General features: G+C 40.5%; 1 protein-coding gene across 1 annotated transcript in view; it reads left to right on the forward strand.

Moving 5' to 3' along the window:
• Window positions 1–1,329: 1,329 nt before the first annotated feature.
• LOC132989900 (acid-sensing ion channel 1-like) overlaps window positions 1,330–25,295 on the forward strand; it is a 51,369-nt gene continuing 27,403 nt past the window's right edge. The window contains exons 1-2 of the mRNA XM_061057837.1: window positions 1,330–3,199; window positions 7,703–7,898. Coding sequence (XP_060913820.1) covers window positions 2,838–3,199; window positions 7,703–7,898 — 558 coding nt within the window. The 5' untranslated portion in view covers window positions 1,330–2,837. The remainder of the gene's footprint in view (window positions 3,200–7,702; window positions 7,899–25,295) is intronic.

The following is a 25,295-nucleotide window of genomic DNA, read 5'->3' on the forward strand; positions in this document are numbered from 1 at the left end:
TTTAACTTTGAAGGCATTCCACAGACCAAAGTAAACAAATTTTTTTAAGACAGATATAGACCAAAAAATTAAAGATAAATAGATAATAACCGTCAGTCACTTATTAAAATGCAATGGTAACGACGAGGAAAGTGTTATGAAACATGCATTCGAATTTAAAAAGAGGAGTCAGATTTTGAAGGAGCTCAGTAATTTTTCATGTGTTGTTTATCCCTCAGCTTGTGACATGCTCAATTTAATTAATTTTTAACCCAAAATAAACCAAATGATGTTTTGGTCTTACAGTGGCATCTTGATTGTGTTAAGGCTGCAGGATTTCTTTACTCAGTCTGGGTTTTTCCTGGGTTTTCTGGTTTTGTGTTTCCCCTGGTCCTAATGGCACATTACTGGGTCATTCATTCTGTTTTTGGTGAATGTGGGAACTCCAACGGCCAGACACTTTAACACCAACAAGACAATTTCATGTTGATATCATGTATTAGAGTATAGAGTTAATCTTTAACTGCACAGGAGCGATACAATCTGGGGATGTGATGTTTTAAAGGTGCAGGTTTTACCAAGCGGACCTGGTGTGTCACAGGTAATTTCTTGGTTCTGTTCCTGAAATAAGGAAACGTAGTTGTAGATAAACCTTTTATTAATAACAAACACAACAAAATTTCCAGTTTTAGAAAAGAGAATACCCAATAATATTACATGATCTTCAAAGTCAACGTTCAAATAGGAGAGGTAATATTAAACATCTTAATATCAGACTTTTTTTCGATTCCAGTTTTTCAGTTTGACAAGCAATGTATAGGCAAATAATAAAACAGGCTGAACGTCACAGCTAGACAAAAGAACTCTGTGGGTCAATGAGTCTAGTGAGATGTTGAGTTTAATTTACTTTAGACAGCTGTGGCATTTAAAAAATAGATCTTTGGTGAGTTTGATGAAGATGTGATGACAGACGTACCTGCCCTTCCTCACTCTTACATTTACTATTTGAAATTAGAACCACAAAAGTTTAAATTTTTTCATAACTGCTGAAGTGGAAGGAGATTTGCCTCAGTCATTCAATCCAATTCATATGTATATGTACGTATGGCAACCTCGATAAACGACCAGACTCATCGGTGCACAGTGTTAGGTGGGGGTTATTTCTGTATTAAATGGACAATGATGAAATCGTGAAACAGACTGTGGATCATCTTAGGATTTATTCAGCCATGGTCAGACAACACAGAAACACAACACGCATGGCTGACAAAGTGCGGACCATCGCTGACCCATGCTGACCAACATCTCACAATCGCTTGCAATCATTGGCAAAGTCTTCATCGCACAGTGTTGCTTATATTCTGTTGGCTCCTATCCAAACATAGATCTGCTACAATTTAGATGTTTCACAGGTTAAAGCTTCACAGACCCAAAAGAAGAATTACTGTGAGATGGTTGACACAATTTAAAGATGTGTCCACAAAATGATCAAGATGAATGAATCCATGAAAATACGTACTAACAGTGAACAGCCATCTGCTCTGACTGGATGCTGGAAGAAATCAAGGAGAGATCACAGGTTACACAGGATTTGAACTGACACTTGACCTGATGTGACAACATGACTTTGGTTCAAGATGCATTATGGGAAAAAGGATCCAGTGCTTTTGGTAGCCTACATGATCAATACTCTGAGGGAAAAAAAATCTAAGATATCATATCCTCTGCTCCTTAAATGTAGACATTTTCATCTGTAAATCTGTCTCTTGTGGGAACCCATCTTCATGACAGGGTAATACTAAATTATTTTCGTACCCCTTTAATGTCATGCTGAATTTTCTTCTTCGTGATTAAGTCTACACCCAAAGGTTTTACTTTGGCTTTCTGTGTCTGCAACTTGGATTGGATTCTTTGAGGCTTTATCTTTCTAATCCCTGTCACATAAAAACTTGAGAAGGATTTCCTTACAGACAGAATATTTCCTCCTATCACACGCTACACTCCAAGTCCCAGAACTCTCTCTCTCTCTCTCTCTCCCCCCCTCTCTCTCTCTCTCTGATTCTACTCTGGATGTGGTCTAAAGATGTGAAACTACATTTAACTCTCAGGTGGTCAGCACGGAGCGTCAGTCTGCTCTCCTCTCCTCTCTCGTCCACTGGAGGGAAGCTTCCGACTCAACCACCGAGCAGAATAACCCACCGACCAGTCTCCCAAACACAGATTCTTGAGAGGAAAACAATCTCCTGACTTGACCCGAAAAACTGCGGATTGAAAAGGACATGCGTCAAGCCAGAGCTACGAGGGGAACTCCTCATAAATGAGCAGAACTGTCAGAAGGATTCGTCCCTCTTCTCGCTATCCTGCTTTCCTCTGGTTGGCGTGCAGGACTGAAGCTTGCTTCACTGGACTTATCGACAGACGAATTAGCAGCCTGATTAAACACGTTGACAGCCCCCTTTCTTTGCGTTCCTTTTTTACTGAGCAAAAAAACCTGCAAAACATCAATTTATTGCAGCACTGAAGGACCTTTATTTTGACATCTTTGTAATGCACGCGTTTGAGTCGCCCTGCTCTTGCACGCCTACTTCTGAGAAATGCATCGCTTCTGCACACGAATCGTGCTCTTCTGACTTTTTGAAAGCGCGGCGGATGCTGACAATGTTTCTCACTCAGTCTGCATAAGAGATGGCGACCCAAATCGCACCAAGTTCACGAGCGCCTTTCTCCACGTTTGCACCTGTTTGGATGGATATTGCCAGTTTATGCCACAGGTGAATGAACATCAGTGATTATTCGCTCAACAGAGAGTGCTTTTTGAGCTGTTTTCTGACTCAGATCGATCTTGTTGCTCGTTCACAATGGATCTCAAAGTAGAACCTGAAGAAATGGACACGAATCAGCCTCCACCCATAGAAGTTTTCTCGCACAGCTCGACACTTCACGGGATTTCTCACATATTCACGTACGAGCGCTTCTGCATCAAACGCTGCCTGTGGGTCGTGTTTTTCCTGGGCTCCCTGACCTTTTTGCTGTTCGTGTGCGTGGACCGCATCCACTTTTACCTCGAGTATCCACACGTCACCAAACTGGATGAGATCTCGACCCCGATCATGACGTTTCCCTCGGTCACTTTCTGCAATCTAAACGCCTTTCGCTTCAGCCGCGTGACGCGCAACGACCTGTACCATGCAGGGGAGCTGCTGGCCCTGCTCAACCAGAGGTAACCAGTCACAGTTTGATTTCTTTATAGCACCATTTAGCCCAATAATAAGAGCTTTTCTTTAACTTTTTATTCATTTCGCTGCCCTCTGCATTATTGTATTGTGTTACATGTAACCTCCTATCTCTCTTCACTTTTTTATTAAAATATAAATACGTTTCAAAATGCTAATTTATATGGCTGAAATATCAAAGTCCTGCTGCCTATTAAGAACAAACTGCATGTGTATGTATACTTCGTATTAAGTCTAATAACAGTTTTTTGTAATGAGACATTATTCACAACTCAACAAACAAAAAACAACAAATCAAAACAACTCAACCACCTGCAATAGTCAGAGGCGTCATGTTCAGTCACACTGGGGGGCACGTGCCCCCCCCCCCCCCCCCCCCCCCTGCCAGACACCCCTGGATTTTTGACATTTGACAGGATTCTGTTGTATTTCTTAATATTTTTTCAATACTATCTTTTTAGTAACATGAAGTTTTGATCAATAATATTTGAAGTTAAATGTATTCTTCTACTAACAATATGAAAAGCCTACCACACCCCCACCCCAAAAGCATCAAGACAAAAGGAAACGTGGTGGGGAAAGCGAAGGAAGTGATCATATAAATGAAAGCAGGTCTATATTTATCCGTGTATTATATTCAAAATGCAAAAAAAAGCATAATTGTCATCTACTTTTTCCAGAAAGCAACCCATTGTACCCACTGAGACTTGTGCCTCCCCCCCCCCAGAACTTTGCCACACATGACGCCCCTTGTAACAGAATTTTTATTTTTATTTTTTTTAGTCGAAAGTAATTTTTTCAATGCAGGACTTTCACTTGATGGTGTATTTTCACATTCCTTTAGCCAAGTATTTTCTTTAGTAAATTATCCAAATACTTGGCTATGGCAGAGTGTTTCCTATGTGCATTTCTGTACACAAACGCAATGTGCATCAATGAAAGGAAATATAAAAAAATTAAATAAAAATGTAAGCATATTAAAATTGAAGACATTAAATCAATAATAGACAATACACCTGAGAATCTCTTTGAGTTTGCTGCTGAATGTTGTCTCAGTTGTGATGGACCTCGACTCAGCAGGTAGCTTGTTCCAGAGAGCAGGACCACAGTGACTGAAAACACCCTCTTCAGTCTGCGATCTAATTCAGGGTACTGCCAGAAGCTGCCGCCTGATGACTTGAGAGGCATTCATCCAACACTGGCAATTGTGTCTCACTCATCCAAGTAGCTCTAATAGTTTCTACCTTGTTGAGTCACGCTGTGGCTTGGAGAGCGGGCACGCATTAACTGAGGCGTTATAATCAGAGAACGCCAGCCGTTGTGGGGTGCAGTCGCAGAGAGCTCTGGATGCTGGAGCTGGCAACATCGAGCACTATGCACTGGAAGAAAAGATGTGGAGAGTCTGCTTCCTTTGATTACAAGTGTAACTGCAGACGCTGTGGGTATTTTTGTCACTTAGACATTTAGATCCTGCTGTCTCTGCAACTTCAACCCAGCTGCAAAAGCACTCCAACCCTTCTCTTTATATCTGTTTCTGAGCTTTTTGATATTTTTATGCTCTGGATAGTTGGATAAAAAGGACAGTGATGGAGGAACAGCATATTTTCAGTGATTAAGGTCATGCAGAGGCTTGACCGAGAAGAAGAGTATGAAGAAAGAGCGAGACTGTGACTAATACTGGCCTTGAAAGCTGTTTGCTAAACATGTTTCCCTGTGGTGTTGTAATATTGCTTCAAATGTCAACAGAGGCCCAATAATGAAACAAGCAAGCGAGAAAAACATAATTCACAATATTAAGTACTACAGTATTTTAGGAGATGAGAGTGTTGGCCAGTGCCTTTAATATCTCTGATCATAAATCTCAGAGCACAAATGGGAACTTCTGACGGACTGTCATTTAAAGAGATCAAGGACGGGGCAGCTAAAGCCCTCTGCCATTTCTATCCTAAATCTTTAATGAGGATCCCAGACTGATCACCAAAATTAGCATTTTTTCCATGACATTAGTGTGACTGTTAATCAGGACTTGCCATCTGGATATTTTATTTTTACATAAACACATCTCCTAATCTCACATTTCCAGGCGGCGGTTCACAAGAAAGACATTTCAGAGTTGGAGCTCAAAGCATAATGAGGGCTAAATCTCCATCTAAGTTTCCTTCTCCGTGTACTCGTCTCAACTCTCACACTCTGAAGTAGGTTTAGTGTTCATTATCCTGCCTCCCCTGGCAAGGTAGGGAGGCCATGCAACGGTACACTTAGCTGTTATACCCCCGGCCAGAAACCAAAGTGCTCAGGGCATGAAATCCATTTAAGACGCCTCTCCGCCCACTTCCCATGTATGGAGTCACTGGTCTGGGAAATGTCTTGTGGCATGATATTTTAGTGGCACACATGCTCAAGTGTCAGCCCTTGCTGATCCCGTCGGCTCTGTCTTATGGGATTTTATCTCCTAAGTGCCTTCTTGGCAGGTTTGTCCACTACACAAACAGTGGGGAGCGAGTGCCTCTCCTCAATTAAGTTCTCTTTCAATCAAACAAAAACACTTGGCCACGAAGAGGCCTTGGCCAAAATCTCAATGTCACAAAAAAAAAATCTATGGGCTAATATTTAACCCAGAAGGACGTTATTTTATCGATTTAATGTTTGGATGATTTCAGTTAAAGTGTTAAAAGTCCCTTTGCTCTCGTGAATTATGTGAAACAAGACGATTACTGCACCCTATTCCAAGTTTTACAAGACATTTTATGGTTGTGTATAAAGCTGTGATTATACATCACACACTACCAGCTCCTGTTTAAATACTATTAATCTCATTCTTATTCATGTAATTCATGGAACACATCCATTTTATGTTACATAAAAGATCAATAAAATACCCTATTCATACAAGAATGGCTGCATTCATGTGGACATTTTCTAAAGGACATTTAATTAGAGGTAGCGCTCTGAGAAAAAAAAAATCCTAAATCCAATCTGCTCTTGGGTGAGTCCATTAAAACGGTGACATTTTTAATAAAAGCACAGTGGGAGATCACAGCGAGGGGAGAGAGTGGGTGCTTTTCAGCTACTCCGTTCTTTTAACACGAGGCAGCATGGTCAGATTTTTGTGAGCTTCATTAAATGAAAGGAAATTCGCCAGTGCCCTGGATAATGCTGGGTGTGATGTGGGTTGTCTGGCTCCCTGCTCACACACTCGCACGCCTTCATTCTTAATACAATCACAGACACACAAAACAACACTACAGCCGCATGCAGACCGAATGAAATATCACACAAGTGCAACAGAATACAAAACTATTAATAATGTGGTGACATTTGAAGCTGAGCTGTTGGAGGTGTTACCGTTGAAGAAAATCATTTAGACATTCAAAGTTGTGATTGCGATATGAAGAAACATGAGCGGACACACATAGGTCATTTCATTTAACTGGGATCCAGATTTCACTGTACAAACAATCTAACCAATATTATTACCCAACATGTGGCTCCTTTCTGCTCATATATGGACTTGTATGCAAAGAAAAACACAAAGGGTAGATGAAGCATGTGCCTAAATGTGTCTAAAACATATAATAGGGCTAACTGTCAATTTCCAAAGCCAATATGCTGATGTAAGGTCTGCGTCTTGCCAACCTTTATACACAATGTAAACTTAAGGGGCGTGTAAACAAAGTGTGTTTGGTGCTCTTGGAAAACAGGGGAAATGGTTATACACCTAAAAGTGGAGGAAACCAGGCACTTCAAGCATGAAACGTCTAAAAATAAGGAAGGAAATAATTAAATGATGCTAAATCATTTGCAAAGCCGACATGTTCCAACCACAGAGGTCTTCATCAGGGCTGATGGTGTGGCCACACATACTGTGTATATACTGTAAACTACAGCCAGTGGTAGGCAGTCACATGAATCATTCCTAGGACTGTATAGCATTGGCTGTAGTATTAGTTAAACTTACTTTAAAAGAGACTACGGGTCAGTTCCGGTAATGTCGTGGCCAAAACAGCCCAAACAACATGAACAAGTTTTCCTCAAAGTTTGAAAGACTTGAGTTGAAGTTCTGTGCAGCCTGAAGCTGCTTCGACAGTGAATGGAAGACTGATTTTATGGCTCACTACTGTACCGCCTTATCTGAACTTTATTATGTACTGTACTCTAAAGCGTTACACTCTGGTAGTGCTATAAATTCAGGGCCAGAAAATGCCAAAGAAAAAACCATGATGTGCATTTATACGGCCCTCTTTCTGTCTCCTTTGATTCATTCAGGACAGTGTTATAATTAGATTCGCTTGAGTGGAGCAAAAGTTTGCAGAAGATGTTCAAAGGCTGAAATTTACTTTTTATGAAGTCTGCTTTATCATCCGGCGGTGATTATTCACTGTGAAGTCGCTCAAAAAGAAACTCTTCATTCAAGGACATAAAATTTGCAATTCCCAAATGTGCAATGTTTATCTTTAACGACCTAACTTTTGGTCTGTTTCTGTTTCCAGGTATGAGATCAGGGACCTGCATCTTGTGGAGGAGAGCGTTCTGGAGAGCCTAAAGGTCAAAGCCGACTTTCACAATTTCAAGCCGCGACCCTTTAACATGAGGGAATTCTACGATCGAACCGGTCACGACATCAACGACATGCTGCTGTCCTGCCACTTTCACGGCACAGAGTGCAGAGCCGAGGACTTCAAAGTGGTAAGTCTGACATTGATTTAAAGATACTGGAGGATATTCTTTGGCATTTCAAACAAATCCTGATCAGACCAAAACAAACAACAGATCAATCAGTCTTCAGTATTGTCTGTGTAGACAAAACCTGCTCCCCTTTTTCCTATTAAATCTTAATTCTTCTCACTTTCCGGAGAATGAACTATAGTACCCATTTTTAACTAAGCGACAACCTCCGTTCTTGCAAAATGAAGACAATGCGGTAGTGCAAAATCCATTTAAGTTTGGCTCAGGAGCACGGGAAGTCACATACACACCTATTCATAAGGCATCTCTCCACCGTGGAGGACTTGTAATCTTATCCGTATTATTTTCAAATCTGTTGCTGAAAATATTCCCAAACAAATGCACAATACCTTTTTTGTGAAATGTTTGCTTAAATTAAAAGTTCTCTGGTGTTTCAGAAAATGATCGCCTGTTAAAATAAATATTCTATGTTTTATGACCTCTTTTGTAGAGACCTGTGCCTTCAGTAGGACTGAAATAATTTGCTTTTTTGTGTTTGAATACACCAGACTCAGAACATTTGTTACAGAAAAAAAAGCAAAAAACATCAGCTTATATATTTAAAGTTAAATATTTATGGTGTTTTTTTGCTTCAGTTAGATAGGGCAGCTGAAGAGAAACAGGAAGCATTGGGTGAAGAGAGTGGAGGATGACATTCTGCAATTGGCCAAGGTCGGATTTGAACCCATAGCCGCTGCAATGAGGACTATAGCCTCCATACATGGGGCGTGCGCCAAAGCCGCTCGGCTATTGGCGCCCCTCATCCTATTCATCCTACTCATCATACTCTGTAATTTTTCACTGATTTCTTTGTATTTTTTGAGTGCATGATTGCAGAACACCCACTCTGTATGAATCCTAGGATGATCTATTTATAGAGAGTTAAAGAATGATGAACCCTGAACCCCCCACAGCAAAGACAAAGCAAACCTCTGAGTGAACTGAGGGAAGACATCATGTCGTTTTCTGACCTGAGGATACCTGCTGTTTTTCCGGGGATTTTTTTTTTTCTGTGGTTTCCAACAGAGACATTGTCAGTTTACATTATGTTTAAAACATTCATTGTTCTTTCATTCCCCGATGTAGACAAACAGACATTTACAAAACAAAGTCAGATTTACACTGCGGTGATTGATCTCCCCCTTTTCTTGTTATACGATGATACAGTAGGGATTTGTTTGCATCAGTCTGCAAATAAAAAGACATTTCATATCTGAGCTGACACCCCTTGTTAATATTTATGATCAAACATTCTTTTCGGCTGTTTATTTATTTAGCTGAATCTCCACTTTTACATATCTCAGGTTCAGGTTACTTTATTTGTCCCTGTGGGCAAATTTGGTGTTTACATCTACCTTTTCTTTCTTGTATGTTATTATTCAAACTTTAAAGAAAGGAAGCGGCAACAATGCACAAAAATGGCTTTTAAAATGAAATGCTCGTGGGGAAGAACGTGGAAATAAGCAGTGAAACTGGTCAGAGAAATCTGTTTAAACAGCCCACTGGCATTATATATGTACGACTGGCTGACTAATGTTCAAGTTCAGCAGAAAGTGGAGCTCCCTTGGCTGTAACATCTCAGCCATAAAACCCCGCTGTCACTGCTGCTGCACCCAGACTCTGTTGCCAACGGTCACTGGCATCCGGTGTGATTTTTAATTTGGAGATGAACATTGATCATTCCACTCTGCAGCCCGCTGAACTGATAGATTAACTTAAATGGTGTTTAATTTTACCCAAAAAAATAATAATTTCTGCATAGCGGTGGTGTAGAAGCAAGTCCATATCAACAACGTGTGAGCTGTGTGTAGCATCACTTTTTTAACCAGGAGAGTTTTTATGTGCTAGCTTTAGAGATGTATTTTTGTCATAGGAACATTTATACACTTTCATACACAATAACACCAAAAGTGGAGCTCTACATGCTGCCACTTACTCTGCAGCAGCTGCTCTGAAGTAGCTTTGAAGTGAGATTTCTGCTTGTGGGCAATTTTACTATTTTTCCCTACAAACCCAGTGAAAGGAAATCTACAAGAAGACTTCTTTTTTTATGTCTCTGCAAGCAGTTTTAAGGAGTGAGATTAGCCCAGTTTGCCTGTATTATTAAAATCTCTGGTAGCAAGTAGATACTCTGGTGTATTTTGTTTTCTTTGAACGGTGTCCTTCTGAATTTTTTCATTTAATTAATGACTCTTGGAATCATTTTGGGAGCTCTGTAGCTCTAATAGCTTACTGTTGTTTTTCCTCTGTGGTGTTCATTTTTCAACAATCAAGAAGGAATGTTAAAGGTAGGGTTAGTAATTATATCCAACATACACTTTGTCTTATATTTGTTAAAACTGTCTTCCTGTCACGAATACTGCTGAACCGAAATGCAGGCATTGTATTCTGAATCTTGCATGGGTGAGGTTTTCCAGGGCTGGGGCTTGAGCTGTTTTGGAGTTGGCTGGCTGGCTGGCTTGCAGGTGGGCTTTGTTGTCAGTGAGGCAGATTGGTACTGGGAGTGAAGAGGGCAGAGTGGAAGAGGGTGAGGGAAAACAAAACACAACAAGCACTCCCAAAAAAAAAAAACTCTGACATTAAATAAAACACACACTCTCACCTTCAAGGCAAACTGGTGTCATGTTGCAGGTACTTTGACACTTAACAACGTGCTCTGAACAAGGACCGAAAAAGAGCCATGATCTAGAGCTGCTGTAATCCTATAAAAACTCCCACCTATCACTGCCATGAGGTCCGGATGGAAAGTTCAGATGAAATGCCTCCCTGGCTCACTGTGATACTCTACCCGTGTTCCAGCCAGCACTCAAAGTGCTTCACGGCTGCCAGAGAGCAGAGTATCAGAGAAAGCTCAACTCAAATGACCACTGCCATGGTTACCTGTAACTGAGAAAATAAAGACGGAGGAGAAGAGGGCTGTTGTGAGAAAGAGTTTTAGAAGAAGTAAGAGGACAAAGCAGGGTAAACATTCATAAAGCTTCATTTTCAGTGATGGAGACAACTGAGAGAGAGAGAGACAGAGGGTAACACACATTGTTTGCTTCCTCTTGAGTGGGAAAGTGTAGGTGTAGTTCAAGGTTTTAAAGACAAAGGAAATGTCATGATCGGCAAAATTCTGATATCTGACTACGTGTGCTGTATCAAGATCTTCCATGATAATTTAATTTAAAAAATCGTACACATCCGTTTAGTTAAGGACGTTCAAGCTCATGTGAGGACCATGTGTGTTGACTTTTGGGGGGGGGCTGTGGACAAAGTGGTACCTTGCTGATCTTTTACTGTACATGTGTAAGTTCTTTGTTTTTCTTTTAACAGTCAATTGTACAAACTCAATGAGAATCTTTGGTGTGGAAAACATGAGAAAAAAAAAAGGTTGTTTCTGCAGCGTGCAGTTAATCCGTTTTGTTGACACCTATACCTGCAGCAGCAGTTTCAGACATTCAGCAGAATAATAGTCCATCTTCATGCTGATGGTCATGTTTGCTTTTGTAGCTCATAAAAATCCATCAATATTAATTTCAGCCTCTTTCATAACCAGTTAAAAACTCCTCACGGGAGCTTTAATGCTCATTAAGTGGTTTCTCTATTAATCATGTCAAAGATTGATCGGGATTTTCCACATCCCTCACTTCAGACTTCAAACTAGAGGAGACTCTGGTTTCTGTATTGTGTGTGTTAAACTATGAAGCTCATACAATACTACTAAACCTGCTGATTTACACTTCTCTTCTCATGCATTCATGTTCATCTCGAGTGCCAGAGATGTTACATTAGCTTGCACATTACCACTCTAAATATTCATAATATAAAAAGGGGTTGTGGAGTTAATTTGGTGTATGGCTAGATCAACAATTCCTCACAGTAAAATGTTAAAGGATTTATTTTCACTTTATTCAAAAAGTCCTTAATGGAACATAGCCAACATGTGTCCCTTCCCTATTAAATTGGTCCCACAGTCATTATCTGATCCGTTCAAGTGCAAGCTCCAAATCCCGCAAGCAATAAATTCAGGATTTTTTATTTTTTATTTTTTATTTATTTGTAAAACCCATAATTGTCCTTGGTAATCGATGGAAAACCATGGTAACGAATGACTTCACTCCCAAATTCTATTTAACCGACCTTTACTTTCTTTTCTTGTTTTTCTTATTCTAGTGTGTGTGTGTGTGTGTGTGTGTGTGTGTGTGTGTGTGTGTGTGTGTGTGTGTGTGTGTGTGTCTGTGTGTGTGTTTTATTCTGTTTTAATTGTACTGGAGACATAATTAAAAATGAAGGCTTCCCCTAATGATTCCTAATGAGTCACATGAACGACTTAATGAATGAAAAAAAAAATTGTGACTCTTCATAATTATAATAGGTAAGTCAATTGATTTTTATTTATTAATTCCATAATTGCATATTTTGCCTCAAAGGGTTTACAGTCCGCAGCATACAACACCCTCTCATGTCAGAACCATGATGACCAAACCTCTAATTCTTCCATAGCTCTTCCAACAACTTCAAAAGTTCTGTGTAGGTGTCGAGTTATTATCCACACGTTAACTTATATAAGTGGTTCTAACTTCATTATGATTCTTATTGAGTCACATTTCTACAGTTAATCAGTAGCTTTAAGCAGTGGCACTCTGCTGGTAGCTGTCAGCTCAGCTGCGATTCACAGCAGATTCCCTCCTCATTAAAGGCTCATTAGAAGACCGTGAAAACCACAGAAACGATCGTTAAGTGATAACTGTCACATGGTGTTGGCTTGCTGAGCCGCTAACCTAATCCTTATAAAGTCCTGGTTTTGTACTTAACTGAACTACAACTTTAACTACAACTGCACCTTTATCATTACCCCCCGAAGGAAATTAGATCTGCAGCCGGCAACACCACACAACATGTACACAAAAGACAACATCAGAAATACACACAAACAGGAAAATTAAAAGCTCAAGTGAAAAACAGGAACTTCAACCACACTGAGCCAGAGGCAGAAACAGTTCAGACTCAGCACAGAAAAGTGCATTAAGTCAATAAAGTGCTCCGCAGCCGGTAAAAAATAAATACTTATAATGAATAATCAAGCTATGTGTGTCTGACTGAACTGCACACAGAATCAGTTCGGATCTTTACTGAGTTATTAAAGGAGATCGGCTTTGTGTCAGACTGTGTTTTGAAATGTAGACCTCTAAGTGAAGTAGACCCAAGACTTCTGCACAGATACACCTGGTTGACAGTTTCCATTATTTTGTCAACCTCATTTATGTCAATGAGGCTCAGCCTGATAAAAGAACCACCCTTCTGTTTAATGCAACACAGTTCAACAGCATCACACACTGCAAACTATATTGGAAAGTTAGAAAAGCACCTTGAAACAGTTTTAATCCATCATCAAATAAAATGTATTAGGGGGCGCTTGTGGCGCAGTGGTTAGTATGTGTGCCCCATGTACGGAGGCCATAGTCATCCAAGCGGCCAAGGTTCAAATCTGACCTGTGGCTCCTTCCTGCTCGCCATTCCCCACTCTCTTTCTCTCCTTGATTTCTGACTTTATCCACTCTCCTTTCTCCCCAATAAAGGCACAAAAAGCACAAAAATAAACCTTTAAAAACTTTAAATCATGTGTATTAGGACTTTCCTGAACACTGAGTTTACTAGACTTCTTTCTACGCAGCGTGTTTTTCATAAACAGGTCATCAGTTTATATTTGCGGAGCTATCTTTTACAAATAACACAAATCAAAGTTAAACTTTGACTGCATTGTAAAAGCTTGAACATGCAGTTGTATGTCTTGTTGTGTTGTTTTTTTTATTTTTAAATAACTGCCTCTGTAGACTCTTTCTTTGCTGTGTGAAATGTTTATTCTCCCTCTGGGGATCAGTTAAATGTTGTCTCATTACTTCATACCTCTCTGCTATGACTTTGACACGTAGCAGAGAGGATCACACAGATTTGAGGAGTAAAAATGGTGTTTGAACAGCTTTAGGTGAGAAGATGTCTGACGTGTGCATTCATATTCTTCAGGGTTGCGTTTGCTAATTCTTAGCTTTTTTCTACCGAGCAGATTTTTCTTAAAAACAGTCTTTGGGCTGATGTAGAGAGATCTCTGGAGACATTCTGACATGTCGCAGTAGACAAAATAAAGTAAGAAGTAAAATGAATAATGGCTGAATTCATTTTAGCGGCTTCAGTTTCAGTATTGTGTTTTTCTTCTAATTGGTTAACTGGCAGGGACACTTGAATAAAACAGAGATGTTGTCGAACACTCTTCTTCTCTGCGATGCGAAGCTGCATTTCTGTTGTGACAAAAGAGACAAGACAAATTATGATAGTTGACGACTGGGCTGGGGGATAAAAACATATCTCTTTCGGGGATCGTGATAAAAATTAGGTGAAGAACTAAAATCAATTTGGACAACATTTTTGGATATGGTCGGGAAAATTCTGATTTCAAACATGATGCAGGATATTCATGTTTTTTTCAACAGTTGTACATATATGCTTTAAAAAAAAAAGAAAAAAAGCCTTAAAAATGTGAAATAGACAACTTTAGCTTTGCTGTATAAATAATAATCCTTTTTTGTATTAAGTCTTGCAGAACAGTTCACGACAAGTATGAGACATTGCAAGAGCAATACTATGTGGGCATGTGACAATATGTGTTAACACCTAAGACAGCAAACAACAATTACCATCAGGAAGTAATGGCATATTGAAACATGGTTACATTTTATTTTTAGGGTAACCATTCAAAGTATAACTAATGGGCCTTTTGAGTATTTCTGCGTCCTTTAAAACGATGATACATAGGGGCAAACATCAATTTATTGATATAGAAAACACACACTTGCCATATCACCCTGCCCTATTTGGCTCCCTTAGAATTAAAAAAGTCTGTCTCTAAAATAAAAAAAAGGTCCGTTAAGTCTTGTGCTTTAATCACCTTGTCACTTAAATTCAAGTCGCACACAGGAACATAAATCCTTTAATGAGACTGTTGTCCTCAGAATCAGAGGCAGACACCACACAGTCCTGCTGAACTGCGAGGTGTACATGGTTGTTCTTGTGCTCTTTAATGAAGCTGCAGGCGCTGGCCCAGCAGATTGCCCTTTCCTCCAAACCCAAACATTGCATCATTGCTTTCCCTGATAGGATTTTCGAGCACATGCTCCCAAATATTTAAGTTAGTGCTGCCTGGATAATTTATTTCAGAGCTGGAATATAAAAAGCACATATATTAAGCATGTAAACAGTTGTTTACAGCGTGAGAATGAGTGTGTATTTGGAGCCCTATCACCCATTCTAGCATCTTATTGACCTTTCCTTGTTTTTGTCTAATTTAAGGGGGGATGGATAATTCATGTAGTGGTTAATTTATGTAGCTCAGAAGTCTCAGACTGCTTCTTTAACCTCCCTCCCCCCTGCACCTACTCCTCTCAGCCCTCCACTGTGTCGACTGTGATGGAGCAATTTCTCTTCTCTTTGAAGAGCAGAGTGGCGTTCAGGAAATTGCATCTGGCCAGAACGTAGTGGCAGCAGAGAGGTGTTTCCCCTGGAGAGGTTTAAGGCCTTTATTTCTCTCCTCCCAACTTCCCTTTGTTATCTACGTACGACAGTGCACTACTCCAGAAAAATGCACTTCCTTTGAAAACCCCTCTTCTTTGATGCACCGCATTGTGAATCTTTGCATTGTTTCATTGCAAAGTGCTTGATGAATAAAGAAAGAGGAATATCCCAACAGACTGTTCTCTGTGAAAAGATCAAAAGAGGAAAAAAGAGAGGCTGATAAGATACTATTTCAGGCCGTTTCTGATAAGAATACAGATTCACACTCAACTGACTTGACAGGATCACTCCTTTTTTTTAAAATAATTTCATACTATGTGGAAAAACAAATGTGTGTGACTGCATCCTTGAGATGCCTCAAGGGGAAGACTTTTCCATTCTGATGGCAGGTACGGAAAGTCGACATTACCTTGTCATCTTCTGTTGTAGATGTCCTTTTCTTAGCTTTTTATTTCCTCCTCTGGTGAGGTGTGTCAAGGCAGTAAACATTGGCCCCAAAAAGGGAATTGTAGAAAATATTTTTGTACCTCAGTTTTATTAGAAACTGATTGAATTTAAGTCTTTATGACATTTTATCGTCCACAGTATTGCAGAATTCTGTGAAACAGTGACGTTGTTTGACCTCTTACTTTGTGAAAAGAAGCACGATTTTCCCTTTGGAAGTATGACTCCACGTTCCCTGTTGTTGGCATGGAATTTGTTTACATTATGTGCCAGCAGTTCAATGGGGACGTTTGTCAGGGCTCTCTTGTCAGCTCTTTGTGCCCCATGCTCAACTACAAGTCCACGTTGACACATTATTTAAAGATGAAGTCTGTAGCTTTTTACTAAAAAATAAAATGGAGACTTATACAAAAGTAACGCAGCTTAATCATCACGTAGGGGCCGCCATACATGTGTGGTGGTGTCCTCTGCCTGTTATTTGATGTTTTGTGTTGTTGTTGTTGTTGTTGTTGTTGTTGTTGACTCGGGATGTTTCTAGGTTGGGAACTGGTGGGTTCTGGTCTTTCACCCAGGCTTTTGATTGGACTGGCATGTCTCAAATGATGTCGGTTTGCTTGTGGTGTGGTGATGTGCCCAGGAGGAGGGGCCCAGTTGTGTTTTAAAGTTGCAATGAACATTTGACTTTTAGCACAAACCATGATTTCTTTTTTTCATACAAATAATACAAGTATCTTTGGTGCATATGTGTTAAAAATGATCACAGTTTGGTTAGACTTAGGCGTCAAAAAAATGCTGTCAAAGCATTTACTTTTGGTTGCACATGGAACAAAAACAGCAGTCGTAATGAGTTTTGAAGTCGTGCGCTTCTTCCATCCATCCAGTACGACCTCCTTTCAAGGCTTGGTTTGTACGCTTTATTCTTCTGAAAGGTTTTTAGCATTGCAGTGCACACAAACTACTTTTTATTTAAAGCTTAAGCTACGGTAGGCAACATTATTTTGTTAGAATTTTAGTTAAAATAACAAATGTTGATTATGTCTTTAAAAGTATTCTGCTGAATAGTTAATATGAATTCACATGTGTCTGATCTGTGTCTGTTAGCCCTACCGCTTTGTATTTAGTGAAAAAAAAACATCCAGAAACAAATGACTAACCAGGGTTAGCAGGCTCCAGAAGCCAAGGAATCCTCATTAGGTCCCACTAATAATAAAATGCCCATTTATACAGCAGAAACCATTGTGTTTACAGCCTGATGTAAAAAATGATTTAGTGCTGACCAATCAATTCTTTATTGGCACACACTCCACAGGGGGCGAATTGTTTTTTTAATTTATCTATATGGATTCTATATGGATCTATATGGAGTGATGCATACATTTGCATGACTAGGGGCGGGTTAGGTTGACTGGCAGGAAGCGTTGGAAGTTTTTTTTAGCAGGAGGCTTAAAACATGCTTCAACTTCACTTCTTACCAGTTACTTAATTGCTAGGTCGATGGCAGCCTCGTTTTCTTGGCCGAATCCTTTTTTTTCTCATGAATTTTGTTGTAGTTTTCATGATTTTCTACATAATAGTCCTTGGTTAATTGATTTCATTTTATAAGACAGTCTGAGAAGCACTTCCAGAAACAGAGAAATGGCTCTATTACTGAGTTATCGAAAGCAGCCAGCATTCCCCCTCTGCTCCTCAACACTTGAAGAGAATCATCTCTGCTAATTGGACTCTGAGGTATTTCTGAAGTAGGCAGACAACCCTACCTGTTTAAAAAAAGAAGAAGGACCCACAAGTGAACTGCAGGAAAGAAGAACAGAGCCAGAGTCCCACTTTGACGAACACTTCCCTTGGTCTGATGATTCGCCCGTTTTGTTTTTTTTTCCCAATCTCAGGCTCTGACAGCTCTACCCCGGGAATAGATGGGTGTTTGCAAGCTCCCGGCGCACTCCTGTCGTGACAGTTGTGTCATAATTTCTGTACCCTGATCACTGCTGTCATGTCTCAACGAGGCAACATGCATTTGTAGATTCTGTAGACAAAATGTAAGACATGCTTTGCCTCAGAGAAGAGACAGCTTGGTGGTATTAAAATCACTGCATTTTGTATCACCTTTCTCATTTGCAAGCGGAAGCCGGAAATAGAAACTGTTTCATAACCCTCAAAAGACATTTTTTGCATATTGTAGCCTGGTTCAATGAATCAATCTTTTATATCTTAATTATAATATTAAGACCATTTCACAAATGTGTTGCATCTTTTGAATCTGTCCCAATTAATATCTGTAAAATGCACAAGGGCTAACTTTGACAAGTAATAACACAAAAGGTGATGAAACATTTGCACTGATGGGATTATTTTTCTTTAGCGTGTTTGAAGTTTCAGAGAGCGATATTCAAACTGTGATGGCGTGAACTGGCTCCAGAGGGCTGTCTGGGATGGAGAACCGGCTGTATATTTTGGAAAACGGTCAGCAGTAAAGCAGCGAAAGTCAATGTCTTAGAGAGATGGAATAAAATACACAAACAGCCACAGTGCTCCCTTGAAATCCCAAATTCATTTTGGTTCCTGCACAGAGATGTTCACTGGAGTGCAGGGATGCATTTGCTAACACATCCAGTGTGCTCTCATGTATGATAGTCAGGTTTGACGGCTGTACAACTCATGTAGTGATTCTCTTTCAGCCCCAACCTGAACTCTGTTAAAAGCAGCCCAGAGGGTGACAATGAGCTCAGATTTCTCTGACAACTCTGGCCGGTCGTGCTGGGAGCTGGAACTGAGCCCTATACTCAGTTTGGGAACATGGCCCATCGTTCTCTTGGCAAGAATGTATACTTAGACGTGCACTTCCTCCAGGGTTTTGTGGCCTGAAGCGACTGAGCTGAGGTGCAGCCACCACCCACGCGGCCCGGCGGCTTGTGGGTCATCTCGGCTTTTGCGCCACATCCCGATCATCCTCCAGCGCTGAGCTTGCAAAGCGATGTCACCTCTCGGTCACAGTATTTATCCTCACTTAGTTTCCCCTGCCTTTCTTAAACTATTTTTTCTGCATTCCTCATTCGTCTTCACCTCTGTGCCGTGCTTCCCTCACATCAACCCCATGGGCATGACAATCCTCATTATGTTTTCATGTCATGCTCTCTCCTCTCCTCTCTACCCTCACTCACTCTTACGCCCTTTCTTTTGTACTCCTTTGCCCCGTGACATCCCATTTCCTTCTCTCCCGATCTAAGGCTGGATAAAAAAAAACTGTTAAAGAGAGCACAGGTGAGGATATTAGGACAGGAAATCACTTAAACAGCCTCATAAGTGTATTCCCACAACACTGCTGTGATAAACATTTGATCACACTAAAGAGGATTATGTTTAATATTTGCCCACGTTGCTGAACAAGGGGTATTTAGTGCTGACCACCTCCAAAGACTGATCGAGGAGCACAGTAACTACATTACCAACATCAGCAGGTGAATACTCCGGGGCTCATAATGGAGAGAAATCCTGTGCAGAAGAGCCGTTTGTCAGCAGTTCGACTAACAAACACAGCAGTGGGGCTCAAATGTAACTTAACCGGGTGTATTTTAAAAAACAATAGGTTGAATAAACATTTGTCTCCCTTAAATCCCTGCAGATTCAAACCCTCATATATCAACATGCCTTTCAGCTTCAGAGCCATGTTATGTCTCATGCCAGCATCCCGCATGCCACTTTTCTGAGCTTGGAGAACACTCCAGCAACCAGGTTTCCATCCAAATGTTGCTCAGTTTTTTTCAAAGAAAAGTCTGCATAATGAAATGCAAATGAATGCATGTTTCCATCCAACTCTGTTATGCAAATATTAGAAGTTTTCGGCATCCAAATAAGCAGCTCGGGCCGTTGATTCTTTTGTCGGGTGCGTTTAAATCATCGCAGAAGAAGAGGGTGAAAAGAGGATGATGTATGTAGGAGGAAGAGCATGATTTTAGATAAACACATATCTTAGACGCGTTTATTTAAAACTGGATGATGTTCTGACAGTTTACATCCAACACAAAAGTCTGATACCAAGACTTTCTTTTTTTTTTTCAATGTGACGACTACGTCCACACTGAAAGCCTTAATGCTTGTTTCTGATTTACTGCTCAAATCTGATTTCTCTGTTTGCTTCACTTTATAAATGTGGGGTGTATAAGATTCCCATGTGATCTGGTCACGGTCCTGAACTGACCCGCATGCACAAAAAGAACAACAACAAAGACGCCACACACAGCGACCTCTGTAGTTTTGCTTGTACCTTAGTTTCACCCCAAATACTTTCAAGGTCTAACGTCTCACTGTCCGCTCACTGACTACCTCCATCACAGCTGTCCTCTGTGTTTGTTTTCATTGACTGCGAGTAACTTCCGCTTCCGCCCATCCCGCCAGCACGCAACTGAGTTGGTACTGTTGTAGTTTGAAAGGTTGAATCATAACAGAAATACACAATCTGGTAAGCAACAGGCACAAACCAATGGTAATCTAACCCCTGAATTTAGCCAGGTCATTAGGTCATGTTCTGATACACGTACACACATACCCACCCACCCTTTCCTGGTAATAGACCAGTTTGTCCGGCCAAGAAACTTCTAGAAAATGTTTTTTATATAGCACACATGTTGTAATTTCCCAGTGTGATAATTGCCCAATAACAAGCCATAGTCTCTGTCTGATTGTTCAAGAGCATTTACAGTACCACATATGAAGGCGGTCCAGATGTGGCTTGAATACATCAGATTCCATGTGATCGGTGCTGTGAAAGCTGTCATTAAAAAAAAATCAGATGTGAGTCACACATACGAGCAAAAAATCACATTTGCTTTGCCTGCAGTGTGAACGTAACCAACAGACTGGCAGGACAAGCTTCCAGTAAGTTTCCTCCAGCTTTTTCCATGGTCCATAAAACACCTCCGTTATGAGATCTAAAACAGTTACTGTTTGGTTTCAGGATATTAAAAAAATTAAAATCCTGCAGGGTGGGACTTGGAACTAAATCCAGCCTTGGTAGCGTTTGTGCCTGGCCTGGTATCTGTGATAGTAATGGTATTTTAAAATACAAAATGTGTTATCGTGAACATTTTGAAGCATCCACATGAGATTTATCTTAGCTAGCTTTTTTCATTTCTTACCTTTTCGGCGTCACGTTTTTTTTTATTTTTCCATTTTATTTTTATTTTCAGTTAATGTAGTACTTTTATTTAACCCTGCTCTCTCTCTTTCTTCATTTCATTTGATCAATTCCTGATTGATCTCTGACAAAGACAAATGTAAGGATGCTACAGTCCATACCAACCCAGCCCAAGGTTTCTCATAGGTGGCAGAAATGGACCATAGTCAGCTGGTCAATTTCATTTTTACACATTTACCCCTATTATTCAGGGTCACATGTTTGCAGCCCACTAGAAGGACTGGCCCATCATGGAATTTTTCTATTTCTATAGTACAATGTAGACTATCAAACTGTAATGTTACCTAGCAGGTGCTCGGGTTAGAGCTTTGATGGTTAGAGTTCTCTTAGACGACTGCAGAAGAAGAGCAGGGAACGAGAATATGTATGCTGGAAAACGTTATCCATGTTTCCTACATGGAGCGACGGCTGCAAGCTTGCTCAGGCAGGTAACTGGAACTGCTCTGATTTCACACTTGACATGCATCATTCTCCACTATCATCTAATAAACGTAGCCTCTCACTTTGGGGGTTTGTTATACAAGATGTCCAGTCTCTCCCTCCGCTCTGTCATTGCCAGTACTGCCCCACACCAGTACTGTGCTCTTACTTTCAACCCCCACCACCAGCGGCACAGCATCTACCTGCAGGCTCTGACTGAGGTATAACTCATCACCCCTTAAATATCTGCATGTAAAATAAGCTGCTCGGAGTGATGAGGTTGGGGCCTAGATGCCAAACTTAAATTTATGTTTGCTGCTTGTAGAATCATTTCAAGAGCATTAAAAACTTGAGACGCCTTATTGTGATGTAATTATTCAGGGAAGGTTACAGAGTCCTCATCGAATAAAACAAATCTGGTGTTTCTGTCTGATACTGTTTTTTCTTCAGTGATGTATGTCATGACTTATTAGCTAATGTTTCTGTGGTAATTTATCATGTTTTTGTTCTGATACAACAACCTTTTAAACCTCAGCTAAGCACAAAAACAACATTATTTATACACTTTGAAAAAGTTCCAGTGGGTTTCTTTGTATCTTATCTGAATGCAATGAATGAAAACACACTTTTGTCCGATTCTATCTCTTAATGGCTTACTTTGTTTCCCCTGTTGGAGAAAAACTCTTTTGTTTCATGCCATTAGAGAATCAGCCCCTTGAGACCTGAGAAATTGACCCACAGAGGGTTTTAAAGTCGACTTTACTTAAAGTCGACTTTACAGCATCATTAAATGCAGGTAGAAGGAGCTTTTTTGGCCCACGGGGATCAAACCGCTAAAACTCGCTTTCACAGGGCGATAAATGGCCGGATTCATAGTCCGAGCTTCAAAACATCACCAGTTGTTTTTGCATACTAAAAGCCTCATCATCCCTTGCTTTAAAACACCAAATGAATCTGCTCATTTTAAAGCCCCAAGATATAATTTCCCTGGTTGATAAAGGGAGGACAGCCACACCCAGTCTCCATAACTCCAGCTGGTTTCTAGACGGATCAGTAATGCTGCTTAAGCACGCTCTATTTGCCGTGGCTGAGAAGGGGAAACGCTTTTTATGAAGACATTTTGGACGTGGGAGAAGTAGGGGGGAGAAAAAGCACAGCGGGGCTGAAAATAGCCTTGGTTGGCTGCACCGCTCTGCACATGGTTTATTTATCCTGAGGATTAGTGCAGGTGACTTGAGGGCTGGGCTCTGTGTGGGCTGGAGGCAGGCGGGCAAACGGCGAGCTGTGACTCAGACTGCTGGATGGAGTTTAGGAGAAGGACACTGAGGAGGAACGATGCTGCAGTTAAGAGAGTTGAGCTCCTCTGTACTCGCCTGACCTCAAACCAGCCTAATTGTGGGTTTCTTGATGCTCGCTGGGAGGCACAAAGACTTCTATGTGATGTTACAGAGATCCGTTTAACTTAAGTTACAAAGTACAATTAATTTGTGTATTGATTTATTTATTTTTGCTTTTGTATATGGAATAAACTACCTAACTGTTAATAAAGAATGCAAAAATAGATCCACCCCCAGCCCCACGACTAGTACGACTACTACTAACACTTCGAAATAATTTATGAGCATGAAATGTTAATAATACTACGGCTACTACAAAATAATATTTGTAGTAATTTAAAATTGTAATATGTCATGACCAGCTGGAAAGGCAAATAAAGGGAGAGACACCAAAGTGACACTTTAGTTAACTAATTAAGTTCCAAAACTAATTGCAAAAGAGAATGAGATGTTGGTATTGGAGAGTCAGTAGTGGGAGCTTGAAAAAAGTACTATGCAGGTGATGGTTGTAAAAAGACGGTAAAGAAACCAAACGAGGCGCATGGAGAGAGTCTGGATGAAAGAACTAGGGAGGTAGCTTTTATAGTGACTGGGAGCATTGGGCACAAGACGTCTGTCCAGCCACGCCTACCAATCACATGTACCTGAACTAGAGGAGGAAAGAAGGCACAACCACACAGGCCAGAGGGTGGCTGCAATTGTATAATGATAAATCTGAATCGGAGGGGGGGGGGGGTTTCTGCCAAATCATTACTTTTACTTCCAATTCCTCAAAGTAAGAAAGTGTGACATTTTACACATAAATACAGCAGAAATCAAGTATTCCCTATGTAAATGTCTCTCTGAGTTAGGACTGTCAAAAATAAGTAAGAAGCGGCCGTCCTGCCAGGTTTATTTTTGTCGTCCACATCATGTGTTTACATCATGTTTACATGAACGGGACAGATTTGCGTATAAAGCTGTTTAAGTCAAGGACGAGAGAAAAGAAGAATAACATACTCACTGCTTCTTTGGTAAGTGTCATTAGATCCCGGTCATTCCGTGTCCATTTATGTGCAATATGAAGCTATGAGTTAACCAAAGTGTGCTAACTTTGGCCTGCTAACACAACAATGCAGACCACAGGCAATTGCAGCTCGAGCAAAGGACAATTAAGTCCGCCGCTTGTGCTTAATGGTGCTTAACTATGGTGTGTTCTAATTCATAACTCCTTTGTGCGAACTCGAGTGGAGAGGGTTTTCATCTCTACACTCTGTAATGCCACTTAAGGGGGCGTGCTATGAAACCTGTCACTCATTTACACAACAGAAGGGAATGGAAGATGATGCCACAGTGCTTGGGCTGTAAAAAAAATAATAAAAAGAAAGAGGCCATTTAGAGACATTGCTCGTTTTTCTTGTAAATGTCATTCACTACTCTAGGTTCGCTGAAGTCAAAAAAATCTGTTGTAAGTTTTACTTTAAGGAAGGGATCAACCCTACTAGCCTGTTTATACCAGTCGTCCCTGATCAAAGGTCATCTGAAGTGAACAGGAAGATGCCTAATCTACTGGCTCATTGCTGTATTTGTACTCATACTGAAGTAGAAGATCTGTGTACCTCTCCAGCCACTGTAGGTAGTGCAGTTTTTTTTTTTTTAAGGTTGCATAAGGATGGTTGAATGTGCAGACAGACATTGTTTGAACCCCTTGAAGGTGATGTTAAATTCAAGGCCAGGATTGAAGGTTTCCACGGTTACCATGTCAGAGCGAATCCAAATCAAGGGATGTTTTCATTTGTTGTTAACATTGGAGCCATGAAAACATGACATGCTGGATTTGAATATTTCACTCAGCATGAATGTGATCTTGCTTTAATGAAGCGCAGTAACATGCACACGCAGAACAGAGGAGATATTGTTCAACAGAGTGGAAACAAGCCAAGCCACTTAATGACAGGAAAAAGACAGATTTAAGGGAGACTCTTGAAAGGCATGCACTAATGCTAACAAACATCGGTATACAGTACTCCTGCATTATTTGAACATGCACTGTAAACAGAGTAAATGACAGCAGACAAGCAGGAACACCTGTAAACAATCAACTGTTCCTGCAGAGGTGACAGAGACGCAAACACACAGGAGGAGAACCTGCTTTGTGCAGACAGACACAGAGAGACGGGTGGAGAGGGCTGCCTTTTGTGTGAAAAGGCTGGACAAATGGATGCAGTGCTTTATGAGAGAAGACAGATGTGAGCAATTGTAGCGACAGGTGAAGATGCAGTCTGTAGACACTGAAGGTGCCAAATAGAAGTCAACTCTTTGAACAAGGCAAGGACAAACGGATGAAAGAATGTGGGGGAGAAAACGAGAAAATAAGCTGGAGGGACGTTACTTGGAAGAGGAAAAACAGAGGGTTATAATGAGGGCGTTTGAATGAGA

This window comes from Labrus mixtus, chromosome 15 (genome assembly GCF_963584025.1).
Source record: "Labrus mixtus chromosome 15, fLabMix1.1, whole genome shotgun sequence".
Classification (NCBI taxonomy): Eukaryota; Metazoa; Chordata; class Actinopteri; order Labriformes; family Labridae; genus Labrus; species Labrus mixtus.